The sequence below is a fragment of the Heterodontus francisci genome, chromosome 33, assembly GCF_036365525.1.
Source record: "Heterodontus francisci isolate sHetFra1 chromosome 33, sHetFra1.hap1, whole genome shotgun sequence".
NCBI lineage: Eukaryota > Metazoa > Chordata > Chondrichthyes > Heterodontiformes > Heterodontidae > Heterodontus > Heterodontus francisci.
Window position 1 is genome coordinate 34915211 of NC_090403.1, and position 25271 is coordinate 34940481.

At 42.0% G+C, this 25271-nt stretch overlaps 1 protein-coding gene across 3 annotated transcripts in view; it reads left to right on the forward strand.

Annotated features, from left to right (window-relative positions):
* The window catches only part of kat7b (K(lysine) acetyltransferase 7b), a 91665-nt gene that overhangs the window by 30770 nt on the left and 35624 nt on the right, over positions 1 to 25271 (forward strand). For 2 of the 3 annotated variants that reach the window (XM_068013299.1, XM_068013300.1), the window contains 4 exons: positions 12939 to 13178; positions 16299 to 16381; positions 17952 to 18041; positions 22701 to 22799. In XM_068013299.1, the coding sequence (XP_067869400.1) occupies positions 12939 to 13178; positions 16299 to 16381; positions 17952 to 18041; positions 22701 to 22799 (512 nt within the window). The remainder of the gene's footprint in view (positions 1 to 12938; positions 13179 to 16298; positions 16382 to 17951; positions 18042 to 22700; positions 22800 to 25271) is intronic. The other variant, XM_068013301.1, reaches the window with a different exon arrangement.

Below are 25271 nucleotides of genomic sequence, written 5' to 3' on the forward strand. Positions count from 1 at the left end.
ATGATTTTTGATTTAGGATCGGTGGATTATTTTCTGATTTAGGATCGGTGGACTATTTTCTTCAAAAATGACTGGAAAACGTTTTCTTTAAATATTTTAAAGTATAATGTATTCATGCATGTTTAAAAAAGAGTGTGAGGTGATAGATAATTATGATGCCAGTGAGCCACCTTTGATTTCTTTTTTTGTAGACTGTCAATAAAAACAATTCATTAGATTATCTAGGTCATTGATAAATACCTCACAGCATTATGTTTAACAGTTGCTGGCCCTGGTGCTCGACAAGAAGTTTGGCAGGTCTTCCTATTGTGAACAGCAGAGATAAAATGCACATATGTGGGTAGCAAAGCAGAGGGTTATTGAAATAGTATGCAACAAGGCAGCAAGTCAAAAAGAGACTGAAAATATTGAAGTGTAGGAGAGAATGGTCAGAAATGACCTTGTTTAACCTAAGTAAGATGACCTTCTGATAACACATGAACACAAGAAATGGAGTTGGAGTCGGCCATTTGGTCCCTCGATCCTGCTCCGCCATTCAATAAGATCATGGCTGATCTGATTGTGGCCTGAACACCACTTTCCTGTCTGCCCCCCATAACCCTTGTCAATCAAAAATTGTCTAATTTAGCCTTGAATATATTCAATGACCAAGCCTCCACCTTCTCCACAGACTAACAACCCTCAGAGAAAATATTTCTCAACTCAGTCTTAAATAGGAAACCCCTAATTTTTAAAATGTGTCCACTAGTTCCAGACTCACCTACAAGGGGAAACATTCTCTCAGCAGCCACTCTGTCAAGTCCCCTCAGGATCTTATATGTTCCAATAAGATCATCTCCCATTCTTCTGAACTCCAATGGGTATAGGCCTAACCTGCTCAACCTTTCTCATAAGATAACCCCTTCATTCCAGGAGTCAGTCAAGTGAACCTTCTCTGAACTGCTTCTGATGTAGTTAAATCCTTTCTTAAGTAAGGGGACCAAAACTGTGCAGAGTACTCCAGATGCAGTCTAACTAAGGCCCTGTACAGCTGTAATAACACTTCCCTACTTTTATACTCAATTCCTCTTGCAATAAACGCCATTTGCTTTCCTAATCACTTGCTGTACCTGCATACCGACTTTTTGCGATTCGTGTACCAGGCCGCCCAGATGCCTCTACCGTAGAGTTCTGCAGTCTCCCTCCATTCAAATAATATACTGCTTTTCTATTCTTCCTGCCAAAGTGGACAAGTTCACATTTTCCACATTATACTCCATCTGCCAAATTTTTGCCCACTCACTTAACCTGTCTAAATCCCTTTGTAGACTTTTTGTGTCCTCTTGACAGCTTACTTTTTTACCTATGTTTGTGTCCTTTTTTACCTATGTTTGTGTCATCAGCAAATTTAGCGACCATACATTCGGTCCCTTCATCCAAGTCATTTATATAAATTGTAAATAGTTGTGGCCCCAGCACTGGCCCCTGTGGCACTCCACTAGTAACAGCTTGCCAACCCGATGTGGCACCTTATTGAATGCCTTTCGAAATCCGAATACACCACATCTACAGTTTCCCGTTTATCCACCTTTGTCATAGAGTTAAATAGCATAGAAACAGGCCCTTCGGCCCATCGTGTCTGTGCCTGCCATCCAACACCCAACTATTCTAATCCCATATTCCTGCAATTGGCTAGTAGCCTTGTATGCTATGGCGTTTCAAGTGCTCATCTAAATACTTCTTAAATGTTGTGAGGGTTCCTGCCACCATCACCTCTTCAGGCAGTGCGTTCCAGATTCCAACCACCCTCTAGGTGAAAAACTTTTTCCTCAAATCCCCCCAAACCTCCTTCCTGCCCCTTACCCTAAATCTATGGCCCCTGGTTCTTGACCCCTTTGGTAAGGGAAAAAGTTTGTTCCTCTCTAACCTATCAATGTCCCTCATAATCTTGTACACCTCAATCATGTTCTCCCTCAGCCTTCTCTGCTCCAAGGAAAACAACGCTAGCCTTTTCATTCTCTCTTCATAGCTGAAATGCTCCAGCCCAGGCAACATCCTGGTGAATCTCTTCTGCACCCTCTCCAGTGCAATCACATCCTTCCTATAGTGTGGTGACCAGAACTATACACAGTACTCCAGCTGTGGCCTAAATATTGTTTTATACAGCTCCATCATAACCACCCTGCTCTTATATTCTATGCCTCGGCTAATAAAGGCAAGTATCCCATATGCCTTCCTAACCACCTTATCTACGATGTTGGGGGTTTACTACAGGCCTCCCAACAGCCAGCAGGAGGTAGAGAAGCAGATATGTAGACAGATTTTGGAAAGATGTAAAGGTAACAGGGTTTAGTGGTGGGTGATTTTAACTTCCCCTATATTGACTGGGACTCACTTAGTGCTAGGGGCATTGATGGGGCAGAATTTGTAAGGAGCATCCAGGAGGGCTTCTTGAAACAATACGTAGATAGTCCAACTAGGGATGGGGCCGTACTGGACCTGGTATTGGGGAATGAGCCCGGCCAGGTGGTCGAAGTTTCAGTAGGGGAGCATTTCGGAAACAGTGACTATAAGTTTTAAGGTACTTGTGGATAAGGATAAGAGTAGTCCTCGGGTGAAAGTGCTAAATTGAGGGAAGGCTAATTATGACAATATTCGGCAGGAACTGAAGAATTTAGATTGGGGGCGGCTATTTGAGGGTAAATCAACATCTGACATGTGGGAGTCTTTCAAACGTCAGTTGATTAGAATCCAGGACCAACATGTTCCTGTGAGGAAGAAGGATAAGTTTGGCAAGTTTCGGGAACCTTGGATAACGTGGGATATTGTGAGCCTCGTCAAAAAGAAAAAGGAAGCATTCGTAAGGGCTGGAAGGCTAAGAACAGACAAATCCCTTGAGGAATATAAAGACAGTAGAAAGGAACTTAAGCAAGGAGTCAGGAGGGCTAAAAGGGGTTATGAGAAGTCATTGGCAAACAGGATTAAGGAAAATCCCAAGGCTTTTTATACATATATAAAGAGCAAGAGGGTAACCAGGGAAAGGGTTGGCCCACTCGGACAGAGGAGGGAATCTATGTGTGGAGCCAGAGGAAATGGGCGAGGTACTAAATGAGTACTTTGCATGAGTATTCACCAAGGAGAAGGACTTGGTGGATGATGAGCCTAGGGAAGGGAGTGTAGATAGTCTCAGTCATCTCATTATCAAAAAAGAGGAAGTGTTGGGTGTCTTTTTTTGTTCAGAGATACAGCACTGAAACAGGCCCTTCGGCCTACTGAGACTGTGCCGACCATCAACCACCCATTTATACTAATCCTATACTAATTCCATATTCCTACCACATCCCCACCAGTCCCTATATTTCCCTATCACCTACCTATCCTAGGGGTAATTTATAATGGCCAATTTACCTATCAACCTGCAAGTCTTTGGCATGTAGGAGGAAACCGGAGCACCCGGAGGAAACCCACGCAGACACGGGGAGAACTTGCAAACTCCACACAGGCAGTACCCGTAATTGAAACCGGGTCGCTGGAGCTGTGAGGCTGCGGTGCTAACCACTGCGCTACTGTGCCGTGCAAAGCGTTAAGGTAGATAAGTCCCCAGGACCTGATGGGATCTACCCCAGAATACTGAGGGAGGCAAGGGAAGAAATTACTGGGTCCTTGACAGAAATCTTTGCATCCTCATTGGCTACAGGTGAGATCCCAGAGGACTGGAGAAGAGCCAATGTTGTTCCTTTGTTTAAGAAGGGTAGCAAGGATAATCCAGGAAATTATAGGCCGGTGAACCTTAAGTCAGTGGTGGGGAAATTATTAGAGAGGATTCTTCGGGACAGGATTTACTCCCATTTGGAAACAAATGGACTTATTAGCGAGAGGCAGCATGGTTTTGTGAAGGGGAGGTCGTGTCTCACTAATTTGATCGAGTTTTTTGAGGAAGTGACAAAGATGATTGATGAAGGGAAGGGCAGTGTAAGTTATCTATATGGACTTCAGTAAAGCCTTTGACAAGGTCCCTCGTGGCAGACTGGTACAAAAGGTGAAGTCACACGGGATCAGAGGGGAGCTGGCAAGATGGATCCAGAACTGGCTCGGTCAGAGAAGACAGAGGGCAGCAGTGGAAGGGTGCTTTTCTGAACGCAGGGCAGTGGCGAGTGGTGTTCCGCAGGGATCAGTGCTGGGACCTTTGCTCTTTGTAGTATATATAAATGATTTGGAGGAAAATGTAGCTGGTCTGATTAGTAAGTTTGCGGACGACTCAAAGGTTGGTGGAGTTGCGGACAGTGATGAGGATTGTCAGAGGATACAGCAGGATATTGATCAGTTGGAGACTTGGGCGGAGAAATGGCAGATGGAGTTTAATCCAGATAAATGTGAGGTAATGCATTTTGGAAGGTCTAATGCAGGTGGGAAGTATACAGTAAATGGCAGAACCCTTAGGAGTATTGACAGGCAGAGAGATCTGGGCGTACAGGTCCACAGGTCACTGAAAGTGGCAACGCAGGTGGATAAGGTCGTCGAAAAGGCATACGGCATGCTTGCCTTCATCGGTCGGGGCATAGAGTATAAAAATTGGCAAGTCATGCTGCAGCTGTACAGAACCTTAGTTAGGCCACACTTAGAATATTGCGTGCAATTCTGGTCGCCACACTACCAGAAGGACGTGGAGGCTTTGGAGAGGGTACAGAAGAGGTTTACCAGGATGTTGCCTGGTCTGGAGGACATTAGCTATGAGGAGAGAACATAGAACAGTACAGCACAGTACAGGCCCTTCGGCCCACGATGTTGTGCCGAACCTTTAACCTACTCTAAGATCAAACTAACTACCTACCCTTCATTCTACTATCATCCATGTACCTATCCAAGAGTCGCTTAAATGCCCCTAATGTATCTGCTTCTACTCCCACCGCTGGCAGCGCATTCCACGCACCCACCACTCTCTGTGTAAAGAACCTACCTCTGACATCTCCCCGAAACCTTCCTCCAATCACCTTAAAATTATGCCCCCTGGTGATAGCCCTTTCCGCCCTGGGAAAAAGTCTCTGGCTAGCCACTCTATCTATGCCTCTCATCATCTTGTACCCCTCTATCAAGTCACCTCTCATCCTTCTTCGCTCCAATGAGAAAAGCCCTAGCTCCCTCAATCTTTCTTCGTAGGACATGCCCTCCAGTCCAGGCAGCATCCTGGTAAATCTCCTCTGCACCCTCTCTAAAGCTTCCACATCCTTCCTATAATGAGGCGACCAGAACTGAACACAATATTCCAAGTGTGGTCAAACCAGAGCTGCAGCATAACCTCGCGGCTCTTAAACTCAATCCCCCTGTTAATGAAAGCCAACACACCAAACGCCTTCTTAACAACCCTATCAACTTGGGTGGCAACTTTGAACGATCTATGGACATGGACCCCAAGATCCCTCTGTTCCTCCACACTACCAAGAATCCTGTCTTTAAGCCTGCATTCCGCATTCAAATTCGACCTTCCAAAATGAATCACTTCACACTTTTCCAGGTTGAACTCCATCTGCCACTTCTCAGCCCAGCTCTGCATCCTGTCAATGTCCCGTTGCAACCTACAGCAGCCTTCCACACTATCCACAACTCCAGCAACCTTCGTGTCATCGGCAAACTTGCTAACCCAGCCTTCCACTTCCTCATCCAAGTCATTTATAAAAATCACAAAGAGCAGAGGTCCCAGAACAGATCCTTGTGGAACACCACTGGTCACCGAGCTCCATGCTGAATACTTTGCATCTACTACCACCCTCTGACTTCTATGGGCCAGCCAATTTTGTATCCAGACAGCCAACTTTCCCTGAATCCCATGCCTCCTTACTTTCTGAATGAGCCTACCATGGGGAACCTTATCAAACGCCTTGCTAAAATCCATATACACCACATCCACTGCTCTTCCTTCATCAATGTGTTTTGTCACATCCTCAAAGAATTCAATAAGGCTTGTGAGGCATGACCTGCCCCTCACAAAGCCATGCTGACTGTCTCTAATCAAACCATGCTTTTCCAAATAATCATAAATCCTGTCTCTCCGAATCCTGTCCAATAATTTGCCCACTACCGACGTAAGACTGACTGGTCTATAATTCCCAGGGTTATCCCTATTCCCTTTCTTGAACAAGGGAACAACATTTGCCACCCTCCAATCATCCGGTACTACTACTGTGGACAGTGAAGATGCAAAGATCATCGCCAAAGGCGCAGCAATCTCTTCCCTCGCTTCCCGTAATATCCTTGGGTATATCCCGTCTGGCCCTGGGGACTTATCTGTCCTCATATCATTCAAAATTTCCAGCACATCCTCCCTCTTAACCTCAACCTGTTCGAGCATATCAGCCTGTTCCACGCTGTCCTCACAAACGACCAGGTCCCTCTCACTAGTGAATACTGAAGCAAAGTATTCATTTAGGACCTCCCCTACCTCCTCCGACTCCAGGCACAAGTTCCCTCCACTATCCCTGATCGGCCCTACCCTCACTCTGGCCATCCTCTTGTTCCTCACATAAGTGTAGAACGCCTTGGGATTTTCCTTAATCCTACCCGCCAAGACTTTTTCATGTCCCCCTTCTAGCTCTCCGAAGTCCATTCTTCAGTTCCTTCCCGGCTACCTTGTAACCCCCTAGAGCCCTGTCTGATCCTTGCTTCCTCAACCTTAAGTAAGCTTCCTTCTTCCTCTTGACTAGCTGTTCTACATCTCTTGTCATCCAAGGTTCCTTCACCCTACCATCCCTTCCCTGCCTCATCGGGACAAACCTATCCAGCAGTCGCAGCAAGTGCTCCCTAAACAACCTCCACATTTCTGTTGTGCATTTCTCTGAGAACATCTGTTCCCAATTTATGCTCCCCAGTTCCTGCCTAATAGCATTGTAATTCCCTCTCCCCAAGTTAAATATTTTCCCATCTCGTCTGCTCCTGTCCCTCTCCATGACTATAGTAAAGGTCAGGGAGTTGTGATCACTATCACTGAAATGCTCTCCCACCGAGAGATCTGCCACCTGGCCTGGTTCGTTGCCAAGCACCAAGTCCAACATAGTCTCCCCTCTAGTCGGCCTATCTACATATTGAGTCAGGAAACCTTCCTGGACACACCTGACAAAAACTGCTCCATCCAAACTATTTGCACTAAGGAGGTTCCAATCAATATTAGGGAAGTTGAAGTCACCCATGACAACAACCCTGTTACTTCTGCACCTTTCCAAAATCTGCCTCCCAATCTGTTCCTCCATGTCTCTGTTGCTACTGGGGGGTCTATAGAAAACTCCCAACCAAGTGACTGCTCCTTTCCTGTTTCTGACTTCCACCCATAATGGCTCAGTAGACAAACCCTCCTCGACAACCTCCCTTTCTGCAGCTGTGATACTATCCCTGATAAGCAATGCCACTCCCCCACCTCTTTTACCTCCCTGCCTATTCCTTTTGAAACATCTAAACCCCAGAACATCCAACATCCATTCCTGCCCCTGTGATATCCACGTCTCCGCAATGGCCACAACATCGTAGCTCCAAGTACTGATCCATGCTCTAAGTTCGTCACCCTTATTCCTGACACTTCTTGCGTTAAAATAGACACACTTTAACCCATCATACTGGCTGCAACTTTGCCCTGTCAACTGTCTAACCTTCCTCACAGACTCTCTGCACTCGGTATCTGCCTGTTCAACAGCTACCCCATCCACTGATCCGTGGCTCCGGTTCCCATCCCCCTGCCAAACTAGTTTAAACCCTCCCGAAGAGCTCTAGCAAACCTCCCGCCCAGGATATTGGTGCCCCTCCAGTTCAGATGCAACCCGTCCTTCTTGTACAGGTCCCACCTTCCCCAGAAGGTATCCCAATGATCCACATATCTGAATCCCTCCCTCCTACACCAGTTCTGTAGCCACGTGTTCAGCTGCACTCGCTCCCTGTTTCTAGCCTCACTTGCATGTGGCACCAGTAACAATCCTGAGATTACTACTCTGCTCGCCCTGCCTTTCAGCTTCCAACCTATCTCCCTATATTCGCTTTTCAGGTCCTCATCCCTTTTCCTAGCTATGTCATTGGTACCGATATGTACCACGACCTCTGGCTGCTCCCCCTCCCCCTTAAGAATCCTGTGGACTCGATCCGAGGTATCCCTGACCCTGGCACCCGGGAGGCAACGTACCATCCGGGAGTCTCGTTAGCGACCACAGAATCTCCTGTCTGTTCCTCTAACCATTGAATCTCCTATCACTATCGCTCTCCTATTCTCCCCCCTTCCCTTCTGAGCCAGGCTCAGTGCCAGAGACCTGGCCACTGTGGTTTTCCTCTAGTAGGTCGTCCCCCCCCAACCGTATCCAAAACGGTATACGTATTATTGAGGGGAACGGCCACAGGGGATCCCTGCACTGTGCGCCTATTCCCTTTCCCTCCCCTGACGGTCACCCAGCTACCTTTATCCTGTAACTTAGGTGTCACTACTTCCCTATAACTGCTCGCTATCACCCCCTCAGCATCCCGAATGATCCGAAGTTCATCCAGCTCCAGCTCCCTAGCGCGGTCTGCGAGGAGCTGGAGTTGGGTGCACTTCTCACAGGTGAAGTCAGCAGAGACACAAGTGGTGACCCTCACCTCCCACATCCTGCAAGAGGAGCATGCAACTGCCCTAGCTTCCATCCCCTCCGCACTAAATTGACAACAGAGATTTAAAAAAAAGAGGAAAACCTTACCTTACCAAACCCTCCACACAAGAGTCCTTTTTTTGTTAGAGGAGGAGGATGGGTGGGAGACACTACACGTGTAGTGTTTCGGGTTTAGCTACTGTCCGAATATATAGGTTTACTTACCCAGCAGTCCCCTTGTCCGCCGAAACAAAAGGTAAGTTATTTTAAATTGAAACTCACCTTCCCAGCTGATACCTCACTCACACTATCGCTGCTTCAGAAAAAGCTACTGCAACAAAAGGTAAGTTATTTTAAACTGCCTCCCTTTCAATGCTAATATGTTCAGGTATATCACAATCCCCCTCCCTGATCTCTACACCTACATCGTCCTTCTCCATAGTGAACACTGATGAAAAGTAATCATTTAAAACCTCACCTATGTCCTCCGGCTCCACACAAATACTGCCACATTGGTCCCTAATGGACCCTACTCTTTCCCTGATTATCCTCTTACCCTTAGTATACTTACAAAACGCCTTAGGATTTTCCTTTATCTTACCCACCAGCGTTTTCTCATGTCCCCTCTTCACTCTCCTAATTAATTTTTTAAGTGCCACCCTACACTTTCTATACTACTGTAATGCCTCTACTGTTTTCAGCGCTTGGGATCTGCCGTAAGCCTCCTTTTTTTTTCCTGATCCAATCCTCTATACCCCTTGACATCCAGGGTTCCTTGGGCCATTTAGTTCTACCCTTCACCTTAACGGGTACATATTGGCTCTGAACTCTCGCAATTTCCTCTTTGAATGACTCCCACTGATGTGATGTAGACTTTCCTACAAGTAGCTGCTTCCTGTCCACTTTGGCCAGATTCTGTTTTATCATATTGAAATCTGCCTTCCCCCAATTTAGGTCCATCTTTGTCCTTTTCCATAACTACCTTAAATCTTAGAGTTATGGTCACTATCACCGAAATGCTTCCCCACTGACACTTCTACCACTTGACCGGCTTCATTCCCTCGGATTAGGTCCAGTACTGCCCCTTCTCTTGTAGGACTTTCTACATACTGGCTCAAAAGGCTCTCCTGTATGCATTTTAAGAATTCCGCCCCTTTTAAGCCTTTTGCACTAAGACTATCCCAGTTAATATTGGGGAAGTTGAAATCCCCTACTATTATTACCCTATTATTTTTACACCTCTCTGAGATTTGCCTACATATCTGCTCCTCTATCTCTCTTCCTGACTGTTTGGAGGCCTGTACTACTGGCTGTAGTACACACCCAGCCAAGTGATTGCCCCCTTTTTGTTATTAAGTTCTACCCAAATGGCCTAATTTGAGGAACCTTCTAAGATGTCATCCCTCCTTACTGCAGTAATTGACTCCTTGATCAACAGTCCAATGCCACCTCCTCTTTTATCCCCTTCCTCGTCACGCCTGAAGATTCTATACCCTGGAATATTGAACTGCCAGTCCTGTCCCTCCCTCCCACCATGTCTCTGTGATAGCAATAATATCATAATCCCATGTGTTAATCAATACCCTCAATTCATCTGCCTTACTAGTAACAGCCCTTGCATTGAAATAGATACAATCCAACCTTGCATTTTTCCCTTGTGCCTTACCAGGTCTATATTTGCTCTGCCTTCCAGGCAGACTCAATTTCTGTTCTATATTACCTCCTACTGTGCCTCCACTCTATCCTATCCCCCTGCCAAATTAGTTTAAACCCTCCCCCAACAGCACTAGCAAATCTCCCAGCAAGGATGCTTGTCGCATTGCAGTTCAGGTGCAACCTGTCCAACTTGTACAAGTCCCACCTTTGCCTGAAACAGACCCAATGATCCAGGAAACTAAAGCCCTCCCTCCTGCACCATCTCCTCAGCCATGCATTCATCTGCTCTATCCTCCTATTTCTAAACTCACTAGCACGTGGCACCGGGAGTAGTCCAGAGATTACAACCTTAGAGGTCCTGCTTTTTAATCTGCTACCTAGCTTCCTAAATTCTTGTTGTAGGACCTCATCCCTTTCTCTACCTATGTCGTTGGTACCAATGTGTACCACGACCTCTGACTGCTCACCCTCCCCCTTCAGAATGTCCTGTAGCCACTCCATGACATCCTTAACCCTAGCACCAGGGAGGCAACATACCATCCTGGAGTCACGTTTGCGGCCACAGAAACGCCTATCTGTACCCCTTATGATAGAATCCCCTATCACTATAGCTCTTCCACCCCTTTCCCCCCGCTGCACAGCAGAGCCATCCTTGGTGCCACGGACCTGGCTGTTGCACCTTGCTTGTTACTTTTTCAAAGAACTCTAATAAATTAGTCAATCGCAATTTCCTTTTCACAGAGCCATGTTGGCTCTTCCTGATGGTCTAAATGTCCTGCTATTACCTTTTTAATAATGGATTCTAGCATTTTCCCTCCCCTAACGGATGTTAGGCTGACTGGCCTACAGTTTCCTGCTTTCTGTCTTCCTGTTCTTGAATAGAGGTGTTACATTTGATGTTGGAAGTGTGTTTATTTTGTTTCTCATGAATATAAGTTGTACCGTTTGAATTAAGTGAGTCATAACTGCCATTGTATGTTCACCTTGCAGTTAAATGAAGTAGCTTATCAATTTGCTTCAGACCTAATCTACGGTTAACATCATTCGCTTCCCACTCCTGATCTCTTGCCATGCTGTCTCTTTTGTGATTCCTTCTTTTTACCTTTCCCATTGAGAAACACTGACCTTTTTGGCTCACTGCTGTCAAAAAATCCTAATCTTGGTATTCTTAGTAAGCAAAATCTTTCTTCATTGCTCAATTTTGACAGATAACAAGTTTTATCCTTGTCAGGATGTTGAATTCTTCACACTCTGACCTCCAGTAAGTTCTCTGGTCCTTATGGCTTCCCTACCATTATTCTTAACATGTATATCCCTGAACTTACTTTTGGCCCGTGTACTATCCTAAATCTGTTTTACTCACTTACCTTGAAAATTTTCTCATGCTGACCTTTGTGAAAGATTCCTTTTACTTTGCTACTTACTATCTTCTCACCAGTAATTTCTAAAATCATGGAAACAGTTGTTAGCTCCTAAATTACCCATCACCCTACAAGTTTTGACCTAATCTACGATTTCCATTTTGTTTTTTTTTTGGCATAGTCAGTCACTGAACCTGTTGGCTGTGTTGCTCTCCTCTGGCACTTGCCTATTGCATATTTTGCTGTATCATTGGCTTGATTATCCTCAGAATCATCTTATGCAGCCCCCCCAGCAAAACTCTGTTCATGGCTTATTTTCTTCTCAATTTGCTCAGTCTCTGCTGTGGATCATGCTTCATTTACTAACTCTTTTTCTAATAATTAATGGGTTTCTTATTGCTCCAACTTTTTTTCTTCTTGATATCAATGATCTCTTCCACACATCACCTTGTGATGACAATTCCACTTTAAATTCTTCAACATCAAATTGTATGCCACCATTACCCTTGGCCTCCAGTCTTCACTCAGTCTTGTGGTTGAATGAATACTTGATTTGTTTTTAAACAGGACAAGAACAATCCTGCTCATTCTACTTCTTCAAAGACATAGCTTTTTTCCTGTCTCTCTCAAATCTAATCAGCACTTGCCAATTCTTACATAGGTTCTTCTCACCGAACAGTTGTGTTCTCCCCAATTTGTGATTGTATTAAACTGAAGTCTTCCCTAAAACTTCAATAATATTGCCTTAACTAGGGGTGCTGTGCTATACCTGGAATTTTTGCATTCCTGCATTGATTACCAGCAATATATATGTACATCTAGCCTCTAAACTCTTTGTTCAAACTTTTCTTCTTTTTCTTTCTCTCGTATCATTGCTTCTCTAGTTGGTGGTCCTTTGAATTTTCCTCTTGTGTTCCCTCTAAACTGCAACGCTGCTGCCCTGCACGTTTTTCTTCTCCTTCCATCATGAAATTGATACTTATCTCAGTCTCCTGCTCTCAGTTTTTCCAAGGATATCAAACCATGAAACTGCTCACGTCCCTCAGCCCTTAAGGCTTTTAAACCCCATGTTTAATATTACCTATTCACTGCTCTTACTTTGTATTAGTTTATTCTTTTCAACCTTGGTGATGTCCTGAACTATGGAGACATGGGATTGCAACTTGGTGTCTTTTTTTTTACAAAAACTGAAGTTGTATATTTATTATTAGCCCTGTCATTTTAAAAAAAAAACCAGGGTGCCTACTATATAAATGCTTCAAAAATCAACAGGCGATTATATTGGGCACTTGTGTTAAATACTTAAAGGTAATATTATTAATTTGTGCTTTTATCTGTCTGTTTTCAGATACCAAAACTGCAGTCGACCATGATGAGTCTCCCCCGCGTACCCCTACAGGAAATGCTCCATCCTCGGAGTCTGACATTGATATTTCCAGTCCAAATGCGTCGCATGATGAGAGTATAGCAAAAGATGCTTCAATGAAAGACTCTGGAAGTGACCTCTCACACAGGCCCAAGCGCCGACGATTTCACGAGAGTTATAATTTCAATATGAAGTGTCCTACTCCAGGCTGCAATTCCTTAGGTAGGACATGCTTCTATATTCGCTGAGCATTTGAAGAATATTGTCAATTCTTTAGATTGTCTATTTTCTAGACAATTTTTGAAAAGAAACAACTGGGTTTACAGAAGTTTAGTCAATGAACAAAGCATTACATGTTACAGTTTTGTAAGGTCTGTCTTTACCTGCTTCCATTTTAAACTTTATTTTAACCTGTTCTTTGGATTTCCTTGAGCAAAGCACTCTTTACCAGCTAAAACAGGAGGCATGTTGCCTGCTTAAGAACTGCTGCTGGTCCTCTTGCTATAGGTGAACAACCATAATCCAAAGTAACACTTTCCTGTCCTTGGGGAAGAGGGTTGTGCGATCACAGCACTCAATGTCTGATCAGTGTCACCACCCTTTCCCAACCCCTCGAAGTAGAGATTTATGTCTCTTTTTTCCTTGCTCTCCCAGATGGTCCTGGTAAGAAGACTGCTCATGTTTTATTTATGAACAGTTAAAGCATACGGCTGCTTGATCCAGAATAAATCTTAACAGTTATGTGTAGACTCTAGATTCCGGAAAGCATTCCTTACTGCTTAAATTTTTTTTTCATTTTTAACCTCACCATTTTTATGGCTTTACTGTGGGGGAAACAATTTAGGGTTTACATAATTTTCCATTGTGCACCAAAGGAAATGGGTGGAAAATACTTGATCATTTCATAGAAGACCTTTCGAACCAGAAGACAGAGGAGACCTGGGATCCAGGGGCGATAGGAAAATATGTAAAATTTGCTATGTCTCCTGCTTCTCCAGTTATAAGATTAGTGCAAGTTGATATCATGTTTGGTTGCAACAGTGAGGATTTGTGCCTGATGGGATTTAAATAAGTCAGTGCATGGAGGTTGTTAAAAAGTAAATCTAAGGAAGGTGTTGCCTTATGAAGGCATTGACTGCTTGGTGGGTACAGAACTATGTATGTCTTCTGGTATCTTAACTAAATACCTATTTCTTTGGCAGTCTTGATTGTGTGTGTGTGTGTGTGTGTATAGGTGAGTGCTTAACTTGATTCTTCCTCATCTGATATCTGCATATGCAGATTTCTAGCATGGATAACTAAATAGCAATCAGGAGTGGAAGCCTTGTCTATTTTTCCCCCTTTCTTGCCCGCCCCATGGGCACTGAGGCTAATTGTTTCACCCCTGCTGCCAGCTTGGCTGAAATTGCTAACTCGGCGCAGATTCATCTCATCTCATAACTGGGGCCTTTCTGGCCTGTTAACTTGTGTATTTAATGACTGAGGCTAACATCATTAATATTGGACAAAGGAATTTCATTTAAATTTTGTTTCATATTAAGTGTTTTCCATCAATATTTGCAAGGCTCAATTTCAAGGCCAGATACTACTGCAGAGTTCCATTTTGGCATGATCAGTTTGAGGAGGAAATAAAATAAATTGCCGCATTCAATTATAAAATTTTTTGTTTACAGCCTTTTCTTTTCCCTGCTTCCCCACCCCTTCCCCATTCCTAATCCAGTTCCATTCTCTAATCTTGAGGACACTCAGGAGCTGTTCCAAGATTTCTGGTAATACTGCTCTAACTAACACTAAGTGAATGTGCATTGTTGATTTGTTTTTCAATTTGTTTTTTCTTCTCTGCCCTTTGAGAGATGCTCTTAATATGACTGAGCTACAGCAAAGAACTCAGCTTTATGCAGTAAAAGTGCACTGGTCTGTATTTAAAATATTAAAAAAAAGTCTGTACAAAGCATGAAGTTACATATGGTGATGGCATTTTTTAAAAGACATTTAAAGAGATTATAATAGGAATGAACAACATGTTTGGGGTGGATACAACTCTTTTTAATGAGCATTTTCTTATTTCCTTTCTATTTGTAAGTGTTCTCCAGCCAGAGAATCTATACTGATGTCTATACTGACACCTGGTGGATTTTTAGCTAGATTGAGCATATGTTTCTTGTGGTTTCCATTAGATGTTGGCTTCTGTAGATTTGCAATAAAAATATATTTTTGGATTAGGACAACACACATAATGCCCTCTGATATACAGGGAGAACTGAACAGTGTGATTATTTCCCCCAAATTTGCATATTGGTATTAGGAATAGTTCTGTAGTACAAGAAAGAATTTGCACTGACATGGTACTTTTCACATACTTGGGACATTCCAAAATGCTTCACAACAAAATTGTACTTTTGAAGTGTCATCACTGTTTTAATGTAGGAAAGTGCCACGGTCAATTTACATGCAGCAATGTCCTGCAAACGACAATGAAACAAATGGCCAGTTATTTTGTTTTGCTGTTGGTGGTTGAGAGTTAAAAGTTGGCTAGGACGGCAGCAGAATTCTCCAGCTTTTCAATTGTGATCATATGATCTTTTGCAGTTACTTGAACTAACAAATAAGGGCCTTGTTTTAACATCTTTCCCAAAAGGGTGCATCTTCAACTATGCAGTATCTCCAAACAGAAGTGCCTGTGTAGATTATGTGCTCAAGTCTTGTGGTGGGGCTGTAATCTATTACCTTTTAATTCAGGTGAAAGCACGACTACTGGAAAGAGCTAAAAGTTAGAATGCCATAAGTAAAGGGAAAAGACAGCATTCTGTCCATTTTTCTTTGAAGTGTGCAAGAGAAAAAGTCACATTTGTTGTAATTTAAAACAGAGGAAGATTTCTCATGATATAAATATATAGTGCTGCATTATCACAGTACAAAGTTATTGCACTAATTCTGGTCTTAAATTCTCTATGCTGGAATTCTTCTGGGTCTTAGCCTGCAAATATTTCTTTATGCACAGTACAAAGCCTTTCTAGCTTTAAAGGGTGGCTGTGTTGATTACATTCAGCTGAATGCTTGATGCAAATCTTATTCAAGGAGTTGGGCCTTTTTATTTTGGATACCTCTTGACTGTACTTGCTTTCATGAATGGGCATGCTGCACAGTAACAATGTTTGTGGAGTACGTCCTAAATGGAGGATAGAAACAAAATTGTTTCTCAATTATTTTTGAAATTGGAATATTTGTACACTTTTTCATTTGCAGATGCACCTAAGATCTGACTCTGGGTAAAAAAAAATGTTGAAATGTATTTTGAGATATATTGTTTGTATCTGATGATATTCATCTGGTTAAACCTAGGCCATTTGACTGGAAAACACGAAAGGCACTTCTCCATATCTGGCTGCCCATTGTACCATAATCTGTCTGCAGATGAATGTAAGGTAATGTAGACTATGCATTATATTTGGAAACATATCTAGACAATAATTCTACTTAAAGGTTACACTTAACCTTTTTTGGTGCATGGGGGAACGGGATCTTGGGGAAGTTCATTACTGTAACCGTCTTGCCCATCATTTCACATTTTAAAAAAACAAAAAATTTCCTTGATCCTCTGCTGTTGGTTCTGAGATTACTTTATGATTACACTTTACCTCATTTGGTGGCTAACACAAATAAAAATGATGGGTTTTAAACACTTTTCAGTGAAGTCTATTTCAAGACTAAAGCAATACTTATAATTGACTATGTTCACGTGAGCCATGACATACAGTAAGAGACTGAGACAATATAATATAAAAGCAAAATACTGCAGATGCTGGAAATAAGAAATAAAAACAAGAAATGCTGGGAAATATTCAGCAGACCTGGCAGCATCTGTGGAGAGAGAAGCAGAGTTAACGTTTCAGGTCAGTGACCCTTCTGACCTGAAACGTTAACTCTGCCTCTCTCTGCACAGATGCTGCAAGACCTGCTGAGTATTTCCAGCATTTCTTGTTTTTATAAGAGACTGAGACAGTTGCATTTCTTCCAAAATTGGTTTATCATTGTGCATGTTCTGAAAACACTTCAGATCATAGTTCAGGCGATGGTTCTCATTTCAGTCATACCCAATCTCTTGCTCTGCAATAGTGTTTAAAATCTTAAAGAACCTATAGTTATTGTAACGCTGATGCATTGTGCCATAGAATGATTTGAGAGTTCATGCTTGCAGTTGTGCCAATCTATCCATGTTATAGTAACTCATCAGTGTTAAAGAAACAATGATGTCTGCATTCTTGGCAGTTGATGATGTAGAAGTGTGTGCCAGAATAGTCTTTCTGCTGTGTGTTTGCAGTAAGAACATGAACTGATCAGCCACTTTTATAGCGCTGATTTTAAATCAGTGGTAGAAACATGACGGAGACCACACGGGCACTTTTGAATTCTGTCTCTCCAGAGCTGGGAGAACCACTACCAGCATGGTACAAAGTCTGAATTCTTAACTGGGAGAGCCAGGAATTTGCTAGGAGTACAGTAGGAGAAACAAAGTAAGCGTTTGTGTATTTCAGTGGCTTGGGCATGGCATAGGGAGCTAATCAAATTAATGTAATATCAGTGATTTTGCTTCAGCTGCTGAGGACTCTTTGTGGTAGTTCAGCCTTTCCAGCTTATTTTATACTGTAGTGGCGATGGGATGGGGGAAGAGAATGAAGATGTTTGTTACAGATTAACATGTAGATCAGTGTTCACAGTGAAGCTGCATAGCCCTGCTTTTATGCCTTGTATGTTGGTGTCCAGCGGAGGCTGAATAGGCTGTATTTTTTAAAAAGTCTGTTGAGCTTCAGGAAATAGTCGAGTGATGGGATCCAAATCTTAATGTTTGCTAATGTTACTTCTGAATCAGGCTGTTTGATAAAATATTTAGAAATTCAGCCTTCTGCCCAACTTGTCAGTGCAACATTTATTTGGTTGTTTCTAGGATTTGGAGAGTTTAACTGTTAATGTTCCGCTGTTGGTGGTCCTTTGCAGGTTAGAGCTCAGCAACGTGAAAGGCAGATTGATGATAGAGCATTATCGCAGAGACAAGATGAAAACAACAGACATGCAACCAGGCATCAGGCAAGTTATTATTATCACTACAGTCAGAAATATTAAGGAACTGCATTAGTATTGTGGGCTGAATTTTACTGACCCCCTGACGGGGCCGTGGTTGGGGGTGGGGGTGGTGGGGGGGTGCCTGAAAATGCCTCCAGGAGACAGCCGCCACACACCCCGAAGCCGGGAAGGCCCAGCCTGATATTGTCGGCAGCGGCAAGGCCTCATAGTGGCCCTCCCTGCCAATTGGCGATGGGAGCCCCATTTAAATATTTAAATGAATTAAAATCAAAGCATTAGTTACCATTACGCTCCCACCGTCTGTCCTGGTGTGATCTTCATGCCGCTGACTGGCACTCCCATGCATTCGGATCCCCATCCGGGGAACTGAGGCGGAACACTGGTTGGGGGTGCGGGGAGGAGGTAAGTTTCTCAGTGTGGGAGCGAGGTCCAAATAATTTCATTGGTGTAGGGTTTGTGGGAAGGGTTATAGTGTAAAGTTTATGTACTTTGGTGGGGAAGGTCAGGTGGACAAGGTAAGTAATTTGTGGGGGGAGAGGGCAAGTCATTAATTTAATTGTTATTTGGGGGGGGGGGGAGAGGGGCAGAATAAATGTATTTAATTTTTTAATGATATGTTTCTATAAATATTTAAATTTATCAGTAAGCCTCGAAGCCCTTTAAAAATGGTGTCAGTGCCTGAGTACAGGCTGACGCCATTGCCAGGGGTGGACAGCCCGTCCCCTCCACGTCATCATTGAGGGCGGGGGGGCTGCAAGTACTGTCCACCTCGGCTATTTAAATGAGTCACACGCTTAATATTGCGGCGGCTCTGTGACGTGTGGCCCACACAGGCAGGCTGCCATTGTAATCGGTTGCAGGAGTATAAATTTCAGCCCTGTGCCTTTCATATTTTCAGGACATTGTGTTTCATAGACCATTAATTATTTTTGCAGATGGCCAATACTAAGTAGGTAAATATGGCAGCAATTTGCTCACAGTATGGTTCCACAAACAGCACTGTACTTAATTTTAATGTTAATCAAGTAATTCAGAGTCCTAGACTAATAATTCAGAGAACATGTGTTCAAATTCCAAATTGAAACTTTGAATTCAGCAAAATAAAATCTGTAAATAAAAAGCTGGTTATCATTGTAAGTGACTGCGAAGCTGTTAGATTGTCATTAAAAACCCAACTGGCTCTCTACCGTCTTTCAGGGAACAAAACCTGCAATCCTTAGTTGGTCTACCCTATGTGTGACAGCAGGAAGAAGGTAGGGAGGAGAGAGGAGTGAAGGGGGTGAGTAAGGGGATAGTGAAGGGGGAAGGAAGGAGAGGTAGGTGGATAGGAGAAGAATCAGTGAGGAGGGATGGATGGAAGGTTGGGCTCAGAGAGGAGGAAGAGGGACAAGGTTACAAGAGGTAAGGTTGAATTGTGGAGAAGTTGAACAAATGAAGAGAATGGGTGGAAGAGGGCCTCGAAAAGGAGGGGTGAGGGGTAAAAAGAGGGAGAGGGGAGGGTGCCAATGATGGAAAAAGTGGTCAAAGGGGAGTGGGTGTTGAGATAAATAGAATGATGAAGGGGAGTCAGTGGTGAAAGATGATAAGTGCTGAGAAATGGGAAATCACATTAACACAAGACGATGGATTGCAGCATGGCCTAGCCAACCATTGGGGGAAGGGAAATACAGCTAATGGGCGAGGTTGGTGTTGATCAGGATAATTATGTGTGGTGATGAATTCTGCCAAGAATATGTACGCCTTGTCGGGGTGGGGTGTGGTACTTTCAGCGAGGATTGTAAATGAATTGCAGCTATCTTGTCTGTAAATGGACACATAAATCTATAGGGGAATTTAACTGGTTTGAGATTGAATTGTGAATTGGAAATGCATCAAGCTTGTGGAGAGGATTGGAGGGGAAAATGATATGTGGTCAGTGGCCAGTAATTGCCGATGGGATTTGCAGTCAGTAGGTGGGGGTGGTTCAAATGGGAGTGTATCAAGCTGGTAGAAGTAAGAGTTGGAATTAATGTTATCTGGGTTTGGGAGTAGGGTTTACTCATGGGTACCTACCTATTATCAGTTGGCACGAAATGTCAAACAGGACACCATTGAAAAGATCCCCATCATTCCAGTGAACGGGAGAACAGGGCAGTAGAGCAAATAAACTTTTTAGTGCTCATAAATTTGAAAAGTGCACAGGAACACAGGCATCATCAGGGTGGTGCTATTTTTGATAAATAGGACTAAAAGCTGCTTCCAAATTGAAAGAGAATAAAGTTAGAATGGAGCGGTCACAGTAAGATTAGGTAATGTAATGCTAACCTCATTGCACCAGCTCCAAGAGCAATACTTTTGGAATGTTGCAATCACTTAATGTTTTTAATATATAATAGATTTAATCAAATGCAACCAAAAATCTAACTATTTGACTCTATGTTTTAAACCTAAAAGTGGGTGGAGAGCAGCTCAGATCTTCAACTGTCAAGTTTTATATAGGGAATAAAAACAGCAAATGCTGGAAACACAAGAGAGATCAACCATCATTAAAGAGAAGGAAAGGTTAATGTTTTGAATATTGCCCCTCATCCGAATGTCTTTGCAGCTTATTGTCTGAGGGTAGATGAGGAAATAACTAACAAAAGGAAATTAAAATTTAATCGCCATATGGAAGTAGAAGGAAAGTGTAAAACATGAAGTTCAGAGGAAAAGTGGAGAAAAAACAGCATTCATTTTAGGTTAAAAAACCAAATAGTTTGAGTTAAGATTGGAAGAAAATGTTCCTTTTGCATCATCCAACAAGTGGCCTCACATTTGTATTAGTTTCTATAATTTTTAAAGCCTAACAGTAGAGCAACAATAAACTGAAAACTTGAACAGTTGGGATCTGTGCTTGTGACTGCTGAGACATTTGCAACAGTACAGGGACTTGATCTTGGGGATAATTGTTTTAAATAAATTCTCAGGCTACATCAGGTGACAAAAGTTGGCTCAATTGGTAGCACTTTCACCTCCAAATCAGAAGGTGGTGGTTTTATGTCCCAGTCCATAGAGTTGAGTGCATATTACAGGCTGACACTTCAGTGGACTGCTCCACTGTTGGAGGTGCAATATTTTGGGTTAAACTGAGGCTGTCTCTGGCCTTTCAGGTGGACATAAAAGGTCTCATGTAGTATTTGGAGAAGAGCAGGGAAATTCTGTTCCTATATAAAAATGTTTCGTATAATTTTACTTCCAGTGTGTTTCTGGTTGTTATTAGCAAGGATTCAATTTCTGATTCACTTTATTTTGAATGAAACTAAGCAGTAATTAGGAACATTCAGCAGTTTTTGTTTGTTTTTACATAGAATTTGTTCTTAACTTGTCTAGGTTACAAGGGTGTCCTGGATTATACATCACAAATCTAGATAGTTCACAACTATTTTGGAAGAAAAAAAGTTCTTTTCATGGCAACGATCAAGACAATTAGCAAAAGACAAAGTTGTCATGAAGTGGACCATAGTCTTAAGAAAGGGAAAAAAATTGGAATTTAGATTTTAAAATATTTTTGAAAATAAATTAGCATATATTATAACTAAGAAACTAAGACAGATGTTAGCTATAGATGTTAAATCCTTATTACTTGTGTGGCAGGGCACAACAGACTCAAAAAAAAAAGCATTGATGTTGCATGACTGAGCATTGTAATTACCGATGTGTTAGAAGATGTATTTTTGTTAAATTTTCTATTTATTCTTCAGAATTAATAATGTTCATAGACTTGTTAAATATATAGGACATTCAATAGAACTTGGGCATAACTGAGTTCCTTAATTATAATATCTGCTAATTTCTTTTCAAGTATATCTTTTAATCTAAATTCCAATTTTCCCCCTTTCTTGAGACTATGGTCCACCTCACAACTTTCTCTTATTTTCTTAATCTTCGCCATGAAAATAAATTTTACAGTATTTTAAATCACATTATTGTGGGATTCAACATGGTACACCTCTGAGTTCTGTTCAGGTTGATTGAACAGCGAATTCTTGTTACTCGCCACTTTCTGTATCTTTCCTAAACCCCTGCTACCAACAATTAGCATATTTACCCATTATAAAGTTACACCAAAAGATAAAACTAACCTTCTACAAAGAGAAACTTATCAGAACCTGTATCTTATCAATACCCTGTTATTAAAGGGATTTCCTCACTATTGAGCCATTCTTCCATTGAATGAAAAAGATCAGTATAAATCCCTATTTCTGTTATTATATGTGGGCCGAAGGGCCTGTTTCCGTGCTGTATCTCTCTATGACTCTATTTCTTTCCTGTTATATTTAATTGAAGATTTACCAAATAAAATTACTGACTGAAACTACCAGTTGTAAGTCTGTCTTTAAATCTGTATCATGCTGCATTGATCTGATGCTAAACTCTAGAAGATGTGCAAATTATGCTTTCAAATTTAATAAGCAAGCTAATATTGCAATATAAAGATAAATTAATGGCGATTACGTTAGCATACTTCAAGTTAGTCTAATTGATCCTTACCTTAGAATTCTTTGATAATTTGTTAATTCAATGATATAAAATTGAAATTGATAATTGCTGTAAAGAATAATCTGAGCACCATAGATTTTTACTTTCCGTAATTTTAGACTAGTGTGGATAAATATAACACTCAAACTTGCCTCTTACCTTTAGGCTCCAACAGAGAAGCAATTAAGATATAAGGAAAAGGTGACAGAACTTCGGAAGAAAAGGAACTCGGGACTGACCAAAGAGCAAAAAGAAAAATATATGGTAATATTGTGGAAGTGAAAAATTTTATTTCTTCAAGCGAGAACTGAATGTTTCTGGCTGGGGTGGAGATTAAAAGTAGGTACTGTAGGTACAAAAAGTAGGTACTGTGTAACATTAATCATGGTCAGAGAGATCACGTGGACTAGTTTCGATAGACTAAAGGAGTCAGAGAGGAATTTTGCAGCTTCCCCACCCACCATTGGCCTGTTTTTCTTTTCAAATCTGGATTCTCACCTCTCCCAGGCATTTGCAGGTGGGGTGGGAAGTGTATATATTGTGATGCACAGGGCATCGCAGTTGTGTGGGACAGGCCGTATAGACCAGTGCGCCTTTTCCTGCCTATCATTGTTCATAAGTCTAGTCTTTTTGTTATTGCATATAGAGAAATGGGAAGGGAGAGGTTTTCTTCAAGTCTGTACTTATCTAACGCAGCACTGGTTATAATTGTTGCACTATACCTATTGTCTGTCAATTTCCAAATATTTACTCCTGGCTCTCTTGAGTTTAGACAAGAAAATTGAGTGCTGTTTTTATATGACACATACTATAATGTAGGAAAAAAATCATATAAATTTTTGTCCTCACAATGGACAGAAAATCATGGCTGCAATTTCTCACAAGCATTTCCTGCATATACTAACCATAGAATCAGTGTGTTCTGTGTTTATTGTTAAATTTTATAAGCATTTCCATAACCAAAGTGATGCCAGCCCGGCTGCTCTTCCCTTGACCAAGTTATTTCATGGTGGCAATACAAAATAAAAGCATTCTAATCAAATGTGTATATATAAAACAGATTTTGAAGTTATGTATTAATCTTTAGATAATAGGCAGGTCCTGGACAAGTTCAGGTTGCATGGGACAGTTATTTCACCCCCCACCCCCCCCATTGTTTTCTGCTCGAGCACTATAACACTGAAATACACAGTGATATAATAGTAAAGCTACTGAAATGTTTTGTTATGGTGAGATATTACTAAATAAGCATTTAATTTATTTTTATATAGAACTGTTTTTGAACACAGATAGTCCCCTGTTTCTTCTTCCCCATTCTTTTTCTTTTTCCCTTCCCCTATTAACAATACTTTTCGATTTAGATTGTTAAAGGTTCTGATACAGATTACTAAGTTTTGTATTTCTAAGTGCTAAGGCCAGAGGTTCTTCCTTTGTAATAAGTTTGGATGTAAGTTTTTATACACTTTATTTTTGATTGAGTTTTGGCTGGTTTAAACTTCCGAACTTACAAAAATGACGAGCAGGAAAAGATCATCTGGTCCATCAAACCTGTTACGATGCATGAAACGTTGTGACTACATACCCTGTACCCACCATTAGCCATGTAATCTCTGGGAAGAGGCCAAAAAACACCTTTTAAAAACCCGAGGCCAGTTAGGTGGAGGAGTTGGGAAAATTGATGGAGTTAATGCCTAAGTTGCTTGGCTATGTTTATTAGGCTTATGTGGGAGAAAAGTAAGTCTTCAGTAAGGACTTTTATTAAATGTGTAATTTTGGTACACTATGCTGTTATTTAAATTTATGCTTTTGAACTTTTAAATTTAAATAATTATTCTGTGGCTTTTAAAACATGCAATGTATCTAGGTGAGCCAGTTATTGCAGAGTCTCAAGAAGTCTCATTGCTTCAAGAAGCTTGATACCATGCAGGACAAAGCAGCCCACTTGATTGGCACACCATTTATCACCTTAAACATTCGTTCCTGCCACCGTTGGTGCACAGTGGCAGCATCTACAAGTTGCACTGCCACAACTCACCAAGCCCCCTTCAATAGAACTTTCCAAACCAGCGACTTCTACCACCTGGAGGAATAAAAAACAGATGGTAACACAACCACATGCAAGTTCTCCTCCAAGCTAACACCACCCTGACTTGGAACCATATCGCTGTTTCTTCACTGTCGCTGGGGTAAATCCGGGATCTCACTCCCTAACAGCATTGTGGGTGTATCTACACCGCATGGACTGTAGCTGTTCAAGAAGGCGGCTCACCACCACCACGTCAAGGGCAATTAGAGATGGGCAACAAATGTTGGTCTTGGTAGCGATGCTCACATCCCATGAACGAATAAGAAAATTAATATTTAGCCTCTGTCCTGCTTCTGTAGCCAAGATGCTGATATGGATGATCCTGTTCATCTTTTGGTCTATGGTGACTGCCAGGGTGCTTATGCTGTACGAGTCAGTGATCGTGATGCCATTGAAAATCAACGCAAGGTGGCTGAGATTTCACTTGTTCGAATCGGTTTTTACCTGGCACTTATATGGCTCAAATATCAATTGTCACCCCAAGTTTGGGTGTTATCCTGTTGTAGGCTGGTATGGATTGCTTCATTTTCAGCATAGTTGTGGACGGATCTGAACATGTTAAAAGCTCCACTTTTGCCAGAGGGAATTGGAAGGAAAACATCACCTGAAGACACTGCAATATCTGCTGCAGTTAAAAAAAAAGCTGAAGG